This window comes from Stigmatopora argus, chromosome 5 (assembly GCF_051989625.1).
Source record: "Stigmatopora argus isolate UIUO_Sarg chromosome 5, RoL_Sarg_1.0, whole genome shotgun sequence".
Lineage (NCBI taxonomy): Eukaryota > Metazoa > Chordata > Actinopteri > Syngnathiformes > Syngnathidae > Stigmatopora > Stigmatopora argus.
In genome coordinates, this window is record NC_135391.1 from 11,462,036 (window position 1) to 11,475,282 (window position 13,247).

The 13,247-nt window shown below is 39.8% G+C and overlaps 1 protein-coding gene across 5 annotated transcripts in view; it reads left to right on the forward strand.

Annotated features, from left to right (window-relative positions):
- Window positions 1-13,247, forward strand: part of dock8 (dedicator of cytokinesis 8) — a 57,382-nt gene that overhangs the window by 28,967 nt on the left and 15,168 nt on the right. For 4 of the 5 annotated variants that reach the window (XM_077599880.1, XM_077599881.1, XM_077599882.1 and 1 more), the window contains 28 exons: window positions 385-534; window positions 900-980; window positions 1,214-1,373; window positions 1,445-1,581; window positions 2,333-2,426; window positions 2,510-2,672; window positions 3,394-3,511; window positions 3,664-3,734; window positions 4,026-4,170; window positions 4,246-4,347; window positions 4,450-4,545; window positions 4,742-4,976; window positions 5,042-5,203; window positions 5,601-5,779; window positions 6,115-6,207; window positions 6,811-6,906; window positions 7,382-7,531; window positions 7,593-7,706; window positions 8,404-8,559; window positions 8,876-9,015; window positions 9,104-9,267; window positions 10,188-10,339; window positions 11,307-11,489; window positions 11,569-11,695; window positions 11,929-12,016; window positions 12,098-12,194; window positions 12,417-12,551; window positions 12,971-13,123. In XM_077599880.1, the coding sequence (XP_077456006.1) occupies window positions 385-534; window positions 900-980; window positions 1,214-1,373; window positions 1,445-1,581; window positions 2,333-2,426; window positions 2,510-2,672; window positions 3,394-3,511; window positions 3,664-3,734; window positions 4,026-4,170; window positions 4,246-4,347; window positions 4,450-4,545; window positions 4,742-4,976; window positions 5,042-5,203; window positions 5,601-5,779; window positions 6,115-6,207; window positions 6,811-6,906; window positions 7,382-7,531; window positions 7,593-7,706; window positions 8,404-8,559; window positions 8,876-9,015; window positions 9,104-9,267; window positions 10,188-10,339; window positions 11,307-11,489; window positions 11,569-11,695; window positions 11,929-12,016; window positions 12,098-12,194; window positions 12,417-12,551; window positions 12,971-13,123 (3,741 nt within the window). The remainder of the gene's footprint in view (window positions 1-384; window positions 535-899; window positions 981-1,213; window positions 1,374-1,444; window positions 1,582-2,332; window positions 2,427-2,509; window positions 2,673-3,393; window positions 3,512-3,663; window positions 3,735-4,025; window positions 4,171-4,245; window positions 4,348-4,449; window positions 4,546-4,741; window positions 4,977-5,041; window positions 5,204-5,600; window positions 5,780-6,114; window positions 6,208-6,810; window positions 6,907-7,381; window positions 7,532-7,592; window positions 7,707-8,403; window positions 8,560-8,875; window positions 9,016-9,103; window positions 9,268-10,187; window positions 10,340-11,306; window positions 11,490-11,568; window positions 11,696-11,928; window positions 12,017-12,097; window positions 12,195-12,416; window positions 12,552-12,970; window positions 13,124-13,247) is intronic. The other variant, XM_077599883.1, reaches the window with a different exon arrangement.

Below are 13,247 nucleotides of genomic sequence, written 5' to 3' on the forward strand. Positions count from 1 at the left end.
ATTAGATAGATAATAGTATGACTTAAATTTTGGTTTTGTTGACCATATTTTATTTTTACGCAATAGTGAGCTGCTATGTTTTCTTTGGTACTAAACATAGTACTTGATTTTTGTATATCTCTGTAATTGCTGTTCTTCATTAAAATTTCAACTGTTCAATTATTTAACATCACAAAATGAGCTGTCAAAGGGAATGGCTGAGCTGACCCATGAGATTGTTGTCTGGCCATTCTGCCTCGAATGTTTTTTACCATTTCTACAAGCAACGTCAGCAAACTTAACTGGGGTACAAGGTGTAGGGATCACTATACAATGCTGTCTTACAATATCATACTCTTTTTAATAATGAGTTAAAGTTCAAAAGAATCCATCTTCTTCCTTCAGATATCTGAAAACTTCTACTGTGACTTAAACTCAGAGCAGTTTAAAGGCTTCTTGAGATCACACACTCCCAATGTAGATCCATCCTCGCTGGCCCGGTCAGCCATCTTCTCTGTCACTTACCCTTCTCCGGACGTCTATCTGGTCATAAAGGTGAGCGGGAAATCCATTAGGTTATTGGTGCTTGACTACCTCAAAAATACTTTGCTTTCCCATGACCAAGCTCATGCCAATATTAAAATGCATTACTGAGTAGGTTTTCATCACGAAATTTTACTAAAAAAGTATTGAAAAGCTGATTTTTTTCCTAATAGATGACACATATTTATTGTGCTGTTAAGTTAAATGTAACTAAACAGTACTAAAATAATGTATTCTCGTTAATGCAAAAACAATATGCACATGTTGACATTTTTTTATTCATTCATCCATTCATGTGGTCCTTAGGGGCTACTTGGTGCTTCTAAGCAACTTCTTGGTAAAACGTGAGCGAATTGGTTTTATACTTTCTGTTACAGATTGAAAAAGTCCTGCAACAAGGCGAAATTGGTGAATGTGCGGAGCCCTACATGATGATGAGGGATTGTGATTCATCAAAGGTACAAATCTGAAGTTCTTGAAATGTTTTCACTTAAATGCTGTAGGATTATGCTTCATAACGGCTTAAGTAATGCAAGATGTACATCTCGCTTAGTTTTTTACTCAAAGTGAAATCCTCATGACAGGAGTTGTAAACACCCACCATTGCACAACTCTTAGTACTAATAGTAAATAATAATGCATACTTTGGAGAAATGTCATATTTGACGAATTCCTGCTTGTGGGCCTCCAGAACAAGGACAAGTTGGAGAAACTTAGAGGCCAGACTGAGACCTTCTGCCAGAGGCTAGGTCGCTACCGCATGCCATTCGCTTGGGCCACTGTCAACATTATGGAAGTCATCAGCACCGCCACCATCGATCGAGATCTCGTTGATTCCGACAGTGTAAAAGGTGTACACTCTTTCCCTTTTCCCATAAAATCACTTTGTCATATGATCTATATATGTTTTTTTCCCCTACAGGTAAATCAAGCAGCATAGATCGTAAAGCGCAACTGCCTCGAAGGAACTCTGAACGTTTCAGCACCTTTGATGAGCAGCCATGTAACATCTCTGCATTCAAACCTGCCACCATCACCATCAGCACCATCTTCAAACAGGTTGGCCTCAAAAAGCAACTCTTTCTTACAGAGATCCATCAATATCATGTAAATACATTGTCCATCTCCCAAATACATTCCACTACACAACCATGCCTGGAAACCACTGTGTCAAGAGGCTGTAAAAAAGAAGGTAGTTAACTTTGGAAAGCAGTGTTAAAAATGGATGGGTAACTTTGGAACAAGGTACAAACGTTTAAGTCCCACAACAACCACAACTATATTCAAACTATCGTGTGCGGTCGATTGGTCGTTGGTCTTTTGGTCGCCGTCTTTTGGTCGCCCCGACCGCGACAACGGGCGACCAAAAGACCGGCGACAAAACAAGGTAAAACAACACGGTCTACGCATCAATAAAAGCCAACAATGGCCATGAGCAGTTTCACTGAGCCGACGTGTGAATGTATATGCGTTGTCCCTTTAAGAAGCTACGTCAGTCAGGGTCTTAACAAGTTCTCCAACAAAAAAACATAAAAGTCCGGGAAATGTTGAGCTTTTCTTTAGCCTAATAATTACTAGGGCATTAAGTATGACTAAATAGTAATTCACAGTTTGTATTTAGGGAATTTGAGCAACGATTTAAATGGTAATTATCACTTACCTCCCGGGCGACCAATCGACCGTGTAGCCAAACTACAGTTTAGAAAGAAAAATGAATTTAAAAAAACATCCGTACTTAAACGTGACAGTGAATGTGTTTGTTAGGCCAAGTTTTGATATAAGTTCTGATTATTCTCTTTTTTTGTGGCAGGAGGGAGATAGATTGAGTGATGAGGACTTGCTCAAATTTTTGTCTGAGATTAAGAAAACATCAACTCCACAAAGACGAATCAAGACGATACCAGGTATGTTTTGATATTAATAAAATGTTCTATTGAGTTTTACTTGTGCAAAACAAACTATCATATTAATATCCTGGTGCCTTCAGGTTCCATAAAACTGGACATGTCTCCACTGCATGACTTGCCTCAGGCCTGTTTGTCCACTGAGCTCATCCCCCTCATTCCTGTGGCTGAAAGGAACATAAGACATGTCAAAGAAGTACTGGAGTTCCCTTCCAGTGAGGTTTATGTCCCTTATAACATTTACAGGTGAGCTTCAGTGACAACTGTAAAATTGTTATCTATGAAGAGTTTGAGTATCTTGAAAGCATTGGTGTAAAACTTCCAAACATTGGTTTTGGAAAGGGGAAAAGAAAAAAGCCTGAGGTTCAAACTTACCGACTTGTCCAAACAGCTACAGTTTTTGTTTCTCGAATAACTCGCAGTCAATGAAAACAGTCAGGCTGCACTCATTAGTCAAGAGATGACATCGCTTGCTGCATTATGCCTTTGTTTTTTGATTGACACTGTGAGGTTTTTTCATGATAACTAACCACTGATAGGCTGTCTCGGTGAAAAGCTTTCTGTGCTGGCCTAAAAGCTATCACAAGCTTTGACCTACATTTATGAGTTAAATTCTCATATTTACTACGTGCAAAACAACTCCAGTAAACAGATGAGTGGACTTACTGTGAATTCTGCTCAACTGATCCCAACGACTGGTGGAAGTTGAACTTGTGAAAATGATGTTTTCTTCACGAGTGGAGTCTTTGGACAACAATGTACAATTTTGATCAAATTTGAACGGAGATACTTTTTTTTTTAATTGATGTGACCAATTTGACTTAGTTAAAGAATTTGGTCTGCTAGACTACTAAACTATTTTCCTGTTTCAATTGATTACACTTATTGTAAAGTCACAGATGTCTCTTCACTGCCATCTGGCGTTTCAAATTTGTTTCACATCCATTTTTGTATTTGCCTTCTACAGGAATCTGCTCTTCATATATCCCCAGAGGCTAAATTTTGTCAACAGATTGACGTCTGCACGAAACATCACAATAAAAATCCAGTTTATGAGTGGAGAAGACCCCAGCTGCGCTTTACCTGTGAGTAACCTACGTCTCCTACATCTTAAATTATCCTAAAACACAAAACCTGTTTGCCTTGATCGCAATACCTAATGCATCCTTAAAGATAATAATAGAAATCATGTACTAATATAGTAACTTATTTTAATTTTGTGTGTTTTCGGTCTTAGATCATTTTCGGCAAATCCAGTGGGCCTGAATTTGTGCAGGAAGTGTACACCCCTGTTACCTACCATAATAAGTAAGTACAATTGTCTTCACTATCTGGTAACCTGCTAAATTGCATATCAACTGTCAGTGTTTTTCTTGTTAAAACAGCTGAAATACAATGTGCTTGTAAAGTTTTGATATGATTTCATCGGTGAATTGAAAACAAATCAATTCCAAAAGTGTTTGGGGCCAATCCAACAGTTTCTTCATACCTTAGTTTTTTACCTATTGGGATCGTTAGTGGTTTTAGAGCATAACTTTCATGATGACTTGGGAATCACACAGCTCTAAGGCTCTCTCTCTCTTGTTTGGGGGGGATCAGATCGCCTGATTTCTACGAAGAGGTAAAGATGGCACTTCCTGCCCGTTTAACAGAGCGACACCACTTGCTCTTTACTTTTTACCACATCAGCTGCCAGCAGAAACAGAACCAGAGCAACAACTGTGAAACACTCATTGGCTACTCTGTAAGCATCAAACAAGGTCTTTTCTTTTTCTTTTTAAATCTCCACAATAATTTTGTTTGGTGCTCATCTATATAGTGGCTGCCTATATGGATTAACGACAGACTGCACACGGGTCAGTTCTGCTTACCTATTGTATTGGATCGACTACCTCCTAACTATTCACTGCACACTGCTGAGGTACAGTATACATTTTTAAAGATGCATCTGAACAGCACTTTTTTCCTCTTAAAAAAGTGCGTCCTGCGTTTTAATACGGTGCCTTCTGTTGCCGTTGTGCAGAAACTTCCTTCTCAGATGCCCCTAGTCAAGTGGATGGAAAGTCACAAGGGATTGTTCAATCTGGAAGTTCAGGCTGTGTCTTCTGTGCACACTCAGGTAAGTGTAAACGATTTAGGGTAGTTCATTTCATTTTCTGTATCGCCTCAAAAGGGCTGTGGGGGGTGCTGGAGCCTATCCCAGCTGACTTAGAACACCCTGAATTGGTGGCCAGCCAATATTAAGGGTAGTGAATTTCAAAATATTTACACAAAGTAGAAAGTACATTTCCCCACTCTCTTGCTTTTCCAATCAGGACAACCACTTGGAGCGGTTCTTTACACTATGTCACGCTCTGGAGGGTGGTGCCACATTTCCCCTCCGTGTCCGAGAGGAAAAGATTCCTGAAAATAAGCTGGAGCATGAGCTCAAGCTCAGCATTATCTCCCTGTCGTCTTCTAGCCTGGAGCCGATGGTGCTTTTTCTTCACTTGGTACTGGACAACCTGTTCACGCTCATCATGCAGCCTATGCTCATCGCTGGCCAGACCGGTAAGATGATAATATGACTGACTTAAATGCATCCAATAGATGTGTAATTATTTTCTGTTTTCTAGCCAACCTGGCCCAGATTGCTTTCGAGTCAGTGGTGTCCATTGTCAACAGTCTCCATAACAGTCAAGAGCTGGCCAGGGACCAGCAGGGACGCAACAGCTTGTTGGCCACCTATGTGTACTGGGTTTTTCGTCTTCCTGATCCTCCTCAAGATATTCCAAATGGTAAACACTAATACATTCACACTACAATATATTTCTGTGCGGAACATGTACCTAAAATACACAGCTGAACTCAGTTCCCTGGCATTAAAAGGCCACCAGATGAAAACGAAGCAATACTTAAAATGCTTTAGCAGGTGCACAAGAACAGTCAATAACAAATTCAGTATCTTCTATTGGGCCCCATAAACAGGCGTGACCGGTGAACCTAGTTAACTGCTTGCAACCCATGTTAAAAAAAATTGATTTTTGCAATGTTTTCAGAAGATTTGCCTAATCATTCAGATTTTCCTTTGATATTCCACTGATGTAGACATGAACAAAATAACTAGTTAACCTGATAAATTCGCACTGAACTTGTCACTACATTGCTGGACTGTGTGTGCATGGCCGGAAACAGGAACGGGTGGTACAATGCCATCTGCAGAGAGCCGTTACAGCACCATGGGACGAGCCTCTGCAACCACGATAGGCAGCATGCTTCTGCAGTCCAGGATTCGCAGCAGCAGCAACCCCGACATTCCCGCACCGCACTCCTCTGCTGAGGATGCTGAGGTCAAACACATCTTGGCTGCCAAGGTATACCTGAGATGGGATTAAGTCGTATGTTGTATGAGCAAACCATAGGTATAGTAGTCAGTCTCTAGTCACAAACACCCATTTATCAGGCTAAAATCAAGAAAGTTGTGGGGAGAAATTTGACTAGAATAGGTTTTTATTGTCATTGCTCTTGGGTAAGGCGTAGTAAGTTGTTTCGAATCAAGTCATGTGACTCAAATACTCCACCTCTGAAGTATACACAAAACTTTGTAAACAGTTGCTATTGTAATAGGTTGGTAGCCAAAGGCTATAATGAGGACATCCATCATGCTCATTGTGATGGAACATTTAAGTGTGTATGGTTTTGTTTGCAGGGCCACAATCTTCCAGGGAGTCGCATGTCAACTATTTTGGACACAAACAGCCATCAAAATCAAACAGGAAGCACCAGGCCTTCTAACAGAAAGGTAGATGCAGTGAGAAGTGTAACCATGTTTGCTTAGGTTATACAAAAGAGTCCAAATATATTTAGACTCAATCTTATTAATATTAACAATTTTTCTGTAATAACATCCCTCCAAAAATACTTCAGCAGCTTTTTAAAAAAAAAACTCACTCAATGTGTATGTATGTGTATGTGTGCATATATATATATATATATATATATATATATATATATATATATATATATGTATATGTCTAAGCTAAAATATTGTTATGTTTTATAAAATTATTAATTAGAAAAATAATGACAGTAACTAATATGAAACTATTTTAGAATAATTATAAATGATCAAAGGATTAATGTAATATATCAGACGTATTACGTAATTTACATTGTTCCAGAATTAGCCAGTTATGCTATGTAAATATTGTAGTTGTTCTCATTATATTGCAATGTTAGCAACAATGTAATTCAGGGCAAAGTGGTTTGAGAACGATACCATGTTTTATGTCCACAAGATGTCAGTGTGGTACAAGCTTTTTCCTGGTTCATTTTTAAGTTGTACACAGTAAAAGAAAAATAATGTTTTATTTGTAAATAAGTTGTGTGTTTTTGTTTCTTGTAGCAGTTTCATGAGGAGCTGGCCCTGCAGATGGTGGTCAGCACGGGAGTGTGCAGGGAGAATGCATACAAATATGCCTGGTTCTTCTTTGAGCTGCTGGTCAGTACATTTTAAGTGACTTTTTGAGACATATATGTGTAGTTCATTGTTTGACCCTGAATCTTTCATGCTTCTCTCAATTTGTTTTAGTGAGGCGTAACATCACTCACATTTATTCTCAACCTCTCCATTAATTTCACCTAGCCATACTTGTTTTACAGTGACCTCACTTGATGGATGAATCAAATATATTTTTTTTCACTTTTATTTTGTGTTAGACAATAATATATGTATGTATTTTTTTGATACAGTGTGACTTATTTCTAGTCGTACATTCTATTTTGTTTAGTGACAGGTATTCAGAATAACGGAATAATTACACCTCTGTTTCCTCATGATTAAGCATGCCACGCCCGCGGTTTTTTTTGTGTGGGGGAGCTATTATCCACTAAATAATTTCCAACATTGTGCTGAGGTCATTGCAATATATGTATTACTTTGTTTACAGCTGGTGGTATATTTGTGTTGTTGTTAGGTAAAAAGCATGGCTGAGCATATATCTCAGCTGGACCAAATCAACATGCCAAGGAGGAGCCGCTTCTCAGATCGCTTTAAAGACGACATTACAACCATAGTTTCTGTGGTCACGGCTGAGATTGGGACTATCCTAGTCAAGCAGCAGAAGGTGATGCTACTTAGCTTTGCATAAACCATTACCGTTTCCAATAAGTTGACATCCGTTTCAGGAGGTAGAGCAAGCGGAGAAAGTTAACATCAGCTTGGCCTTCTTCGTCTATGACCTGCTTTCTCTTATGGACCGAGGCTTCGTTTTCTTGCTGGTGAAAAACTACTGCAATCAGGTAAAGCTCAGTGGTAAACCCTCCCAATGATAATACATCAACTACAAGAGACTTGAGGGATTTTTGATTGACGGTTTTTGATATGTATTAATATAAATGCCTGGCAAGAGTGGGCCAGGTCGCTGACACTTTGGGGATTTTTTTTTCATTGTATCTGGGACTTGTAATAATATGCTGTGATATAAGCGCACATACTGCAATTGGCTGGTAACCAATTGAGGTTATAGCCTACCGACTGCCCATTTGGTATAGGCTCCAGCACTCCCAGTGAAGAATAAGAGCACTTCATCTTTTCTCCTAATAAAAACTTTTGTGCGTCATGAAATTTCCCGGAAAGTATAGTTGCTTTTGAATCTTCACTCAATGTTGCTGATTGCATGAAGAGATTCTTTGGCAGTGGTTATTAGGTGTTCTGATATAACAGTGAGCGGCAATGCAGAATTTAGAATTATTTCAGCTCCAGAATGCATTTATTGTCATTGAGCAAGAGTTAATTAAAATGAATTAACAGCATCTTTTAAGAACAGTAAGGAATAAGTAAATTGAATAAATACATTTAAATAAGACAAGAAATGATTAATTGTAAAAGATGACAAAAAATAATTACTGAGAAAAAAATCCATATGCACAAATAATAGAAAACACACCGGATTCCATGTTAATTTTTTTTCCTCTGACTGTCCTCTGTCTCATACAGATGTCTGCCAAAAGTGTGTCAATGCCAACACTGATCAGCATGCGTCTAGAATTTCTACGAATCATTTGCAGTCACGAGCACTACCTCAACCTGAGCCTGTTCTTCAGCAGTCCAGCCTCGGCTCCCGCCTCTCCGTGCCCGTCCATCTCCTCGCAGGTCTGTGCCTGGTTACTCTTTGAGTTTCATTCATTTTGTTACAGGTCGATCTAGTAATCAGCTTTTCTGTCATGACCCTGGCCCAATTGAAAAGGAAATGTAAATGTATGTATATAATTCAAATGGAGATTTTGTACTCAGCATATTGAGTAAAAAAAAAAAAAGAATAATCCATAACTAAATAACCAGTTAACTGGTAAAACGGGGGACACAAAAGTCAGCAATGACTAAAAAAACAAACACACATTTTTAATGAACATGCATGCATTATAATTATTTGTATTTTGTGTGGATTGCATTGTGTATCTTCTTACAGAGTTCTGGTTCATGTAGTTTCCAAGAGCAGCAAAGGATCCTGGGTTTGTTTGAACTCTCTCATGAGTTTAAGCAGCAGCACTACCTTACCGGCCTGCTTCTCACCGAGCTCAGCGCAGCTCTCGACATGGAGTCAGAGGGGTATGAAAAAGGGGGCAAAAGGCCATATGCATATTTAATGCGCGGTGTCGCCATGTTGAGGAATTGTATGGATTGCATTTGTTCCCAGGGGCAAGGTCCAGAGGAAGGCCATCAATGCCATCTTCAGCCTGCTGTGCTCTCATGATCTTGATCATCGCTGCATCAAGAGCGAAGTCAGAGCCAAAATGGCGGCGCTTTACCTGCCTCTGGTGGGCATCATCATTGACTCCACCAACTATCTGGATTTCACTGGTATTCAATATTTTAAAATACAGACTTAACATACTGTACATCATATATAAAATGTATGTACCGAAAGAATATTTGTGCATACATACTAGTAGGTTTAAATACAGTATCTTCCAAAAGTGAGTGCAAATTTCAAATTCTTAGAGATGTAAATCTTTTCGCGGGACAATAGTGAATACATTTCCATAGTTTTCAGAACATTCCCCCTCTTTGAACCCTGTGATTTATATTTATGAGTTTTTGACCGGCTAATGAGCTTCAGATATTTTGGTGTGAATAATGTGGACAAGGCGTAGCGATGCCAAATAGGGTTTAAGTCTGGCCAGTCTTTCATCTTCTTTAGCAATGTAGCGGTCACCCTAAAGCTGTGTCTGGGTTCTTTACCATGCTGATATACTGATCTGTGGCCAAGTTTCCAAAATTAGATTAGAATTAGGAAGATTATGCATTGTTTCACTTCATCATATCACAGATATGGCATTCATGGTTCCCTCCATGTAGTCTACCTCAACAATATATCTGTAGCACATATGCAGCTATGGTAGAGGGAGAGAAATGATCCAAATATATCGCACCTGCTTCACATCCACACTTGAGACCTTGTTACACTAATGAGTCACATGACACTGTTGAGGAAAAATGCTGATTGGGCCTTTTAATTTGCATATTTTCACTTAAATGCGTAGTCACATTTGTTGCCAAGAATGTAATGACTTGTTTTGGGTTACTTTCAGGCGACTGAAAATACAGATACAGTCTTGTACGCTCACTGCTTTAACAGACTCTTATCTCCAATGTTGTCCCATGAGATGTGATAAAATATATTTACAAAAAATGTGAAGGGTTGCTTTTTTGTAAGATGCTATATAGGTCTATCTAATGTTGTAAACCTTACAAACTAACCTGTGAGTTTCTCTCCACAGTGTCTGATGCACGTTGCGCAAAGAGCAAAAGTGGTGGACCTGAGGATGACCTTGACAGCGTGCCGCCTATCAATCAATCTGTAGCCATGGCAATTGCTGGCAACCCCTTTAACACACTAGGGAGGAACGTTCTTGTTTCCATGGCATCCATGGTAAAAACTGTCAACTAAATGCTGTTTTTAGAAGTGTGTGTATACTGTATGCATGTGTGTGTTGTGCCAGATATGTGAAGTTCACTGAGGTAGATTGATTAACTGTCAGATCCACATACACACAGGAAAATATAATACTTAATGGGTATTGCAGTCACAAAAGAAAGTTGCCCTATCTGAGAAAAACTGTACATCCATCAGGTCTAGTATCTATTTAGCAAACTACACATTTACCTGAAAGAAGTGCACTTTCCTGACCCCTGGAATTTTTTTGTATGAAAAACCACAGCTGCAGGAAAAGTGACTTTCACACTATACAGCCCACGGCTTGATATTCATCATCGTTCCAAACATGGCAGCTGAAGTCCTTCAACCGCTCCGATCGATGTTTTTTTTATGATTTTTTTCTTCCCCTCCTCATTGATATTTTGACAGCTAGGTTGGGTGGTAAAGCCGTGAATGTTGGTTCGGTGAAAAAGCCGAGTCCTGCTGTGAGTATGTGAGGTTTTCGAGGTGGGACACCCAAAAGTGCTTGGGCGATAATGGCCACATTTATCAAGAGCTGCCACACAAGTGAAGCAGCAGTAGACCTCTCGAGTCGTAATTCATCATCAGGAGAATGAAGGTGAATTAGTCTACGGTGGATTTTCAAGTTTGTGAAAATAAGGAAAAAAGGGAGCTAGCCATCCTTGCAATGTGTGAACGTTCTGCATCTGAATTCCTTTTGAAGCAGAAAATTTGAGTTCCATTTTCATGGTGCATTGACAAAATATGGAGCATTTTTTGTCTTATCAGATAAAAACTGGCAATTGTCTCGTTATCTTACAGTCATCCAAGATATATTTTTAGCAGCTCGTCATTGTCTTCGGCATAAAAAGTTTTATCCATTCAGCTTTTCATTCAAAGTTTGATTTGACGTTTTGGATCAATGTTCATCTCCCGTCAAGCAACATTTTCTTTTCCCCAGCATGGGAAGTCTGTAGCCACTTTGGCAGCAGACACCAGCCGCCACCTGCTGGTGTGCTTCTTGTGGGTGATGAAAAACGCTGACCCGGGATTGATCCAGCGGTGGACTGTAGACATGCCCCCCTCGCAGCTTAACAAGCTGCTGGAGCTGCTTACAATCTGCGTGTCTTGTTTTGAGTACCGGGTGAGTTTACGTTGAATCAGCGAGTCTGCTCATTGGCATTATTGGTCATCAACTGCCTTGTTATATTTTATGTGTCCAGGCTCACCAGAGCAGTGATAAAGTGAGCACACAGGCTTTACAGAAATCCCAGCAAGCCAAGCTCCAGCTGGAAGAAGCCTTGCTGAGAGGGATGGGAGCCCGTGGGGAAATGATGAAGCGAGTCGGAGGTAACATGCAATTTGAGAGACCACACATTCAAAGGTTCTTTTTATAAATCAATTTTGGACTTCCACAACCTTATCTGTAACATCTCAATATGGCCTAAGGTGCTATTTCTTTATTCCATTTTGATTAAATGATGGTATTTGTTCTGGTGGAATCAATGGCATTCAAAAGTACTGTCTAAATAATTTAATATGCAGAATGATTTCAATTAAAATGTTTTTTTTTTTTCTGTTAGGAATGGACAGAACCATGGGTCAAAGAGAAAACTTGCGCTGGAGGAAAGATCTCACCCAGTGGAGACAGACCAACGACAAACATGATAAGTGTGTTGTATTTCATTTCTTGAAATATGTGCCAACATTTCCATTCCGAACATTTCCATTTATCCTATAATTTCATACCAGGACCAAGGCAGAGTTGGATCAGGAGGCTCTGATCAGTGGAAACTTGGCCACAGAAGCAAATCTTATTGTATTGGACCTACTGGAAACCGTTGTGCAGGTCAGGATCAAGTGGAGGAGAGTGTGTTACTCATGTTCTATAATGACTGCTCCCCAAAGTGTCCTCAGTGCATTTAAGTAGTATTTCTTTCAAAGTACATTATACATTGAAGTGGCTGTAATAATTATGATTACAATTTTTAAATAATAAATGACATTTTTAACTGTACTTGAGGCAAAAAAATATATTTGGACATTCCCTCATGTTGTGTTTTCTTTGCAGGCAGTGCCATTAGTGGACTGCAAAGACAGCGTGGTGGGTGGTGTGTTGAAGGTGCTACTGCACTCGCTCACCTGCAACCAGAGCACCACCTTCCTTTCACACACCTTCAGCACACTCAGGGCGCTTGTTGTTAAGGTACCCCACATTGTTGTTTTTTGGAGCTCCCGGACAGATTGATAACATACTTTGCTGAGAAAAGCTATTTTCTATATAGATGTATATTAAGCGCCAGCTGTGAGAAAGCGGGGGATTGATTTCCGCTCGGTAGCGGTGTGATTGTGAGTGCGAATGGTGTCTGTCTGCCTGTGTGCCCTACGGCTGACTGGCAACCAGCCTAGGTTGTAGGCCTTTCGCCTGAAGTCACCTGGGATAGGCTCCTGCAACCCTTACAATGATGCGCGTTACAGATGATGAATGGATGTATAGTATTAAAATGAGAATAAATAAAACTCTTTGATTTTAGTAGTTTAACCTCAGGTGTTGTTGCTGTATATACATATATATATATTTTTCATGAAATTCCTTTTTTTTTTTTACACAATTTTACATTTCAGTTTGGCGAGCTGCTTTTTGAAGAAGAGGCTGAACAGTGTGCCGACCTGTGCCAAAAAGTCCTCCAGTACTGCAGCAGCCCCGTGGACGAGAACCGAAGTCAGGCGTGTGCCACCCTCTACCTCATCATGAGATACAGCTACAGCAACGCCAGTGTAAGCACACACAGCCCGACATCGTCTGATCACTCACTCCGCGTTATCGGGCCGGACAGACCAAAGCAAATGGCAGCTGACCTTTTACTCCTTATCTAACCTCAAGGAATAGAATTGAATTGCA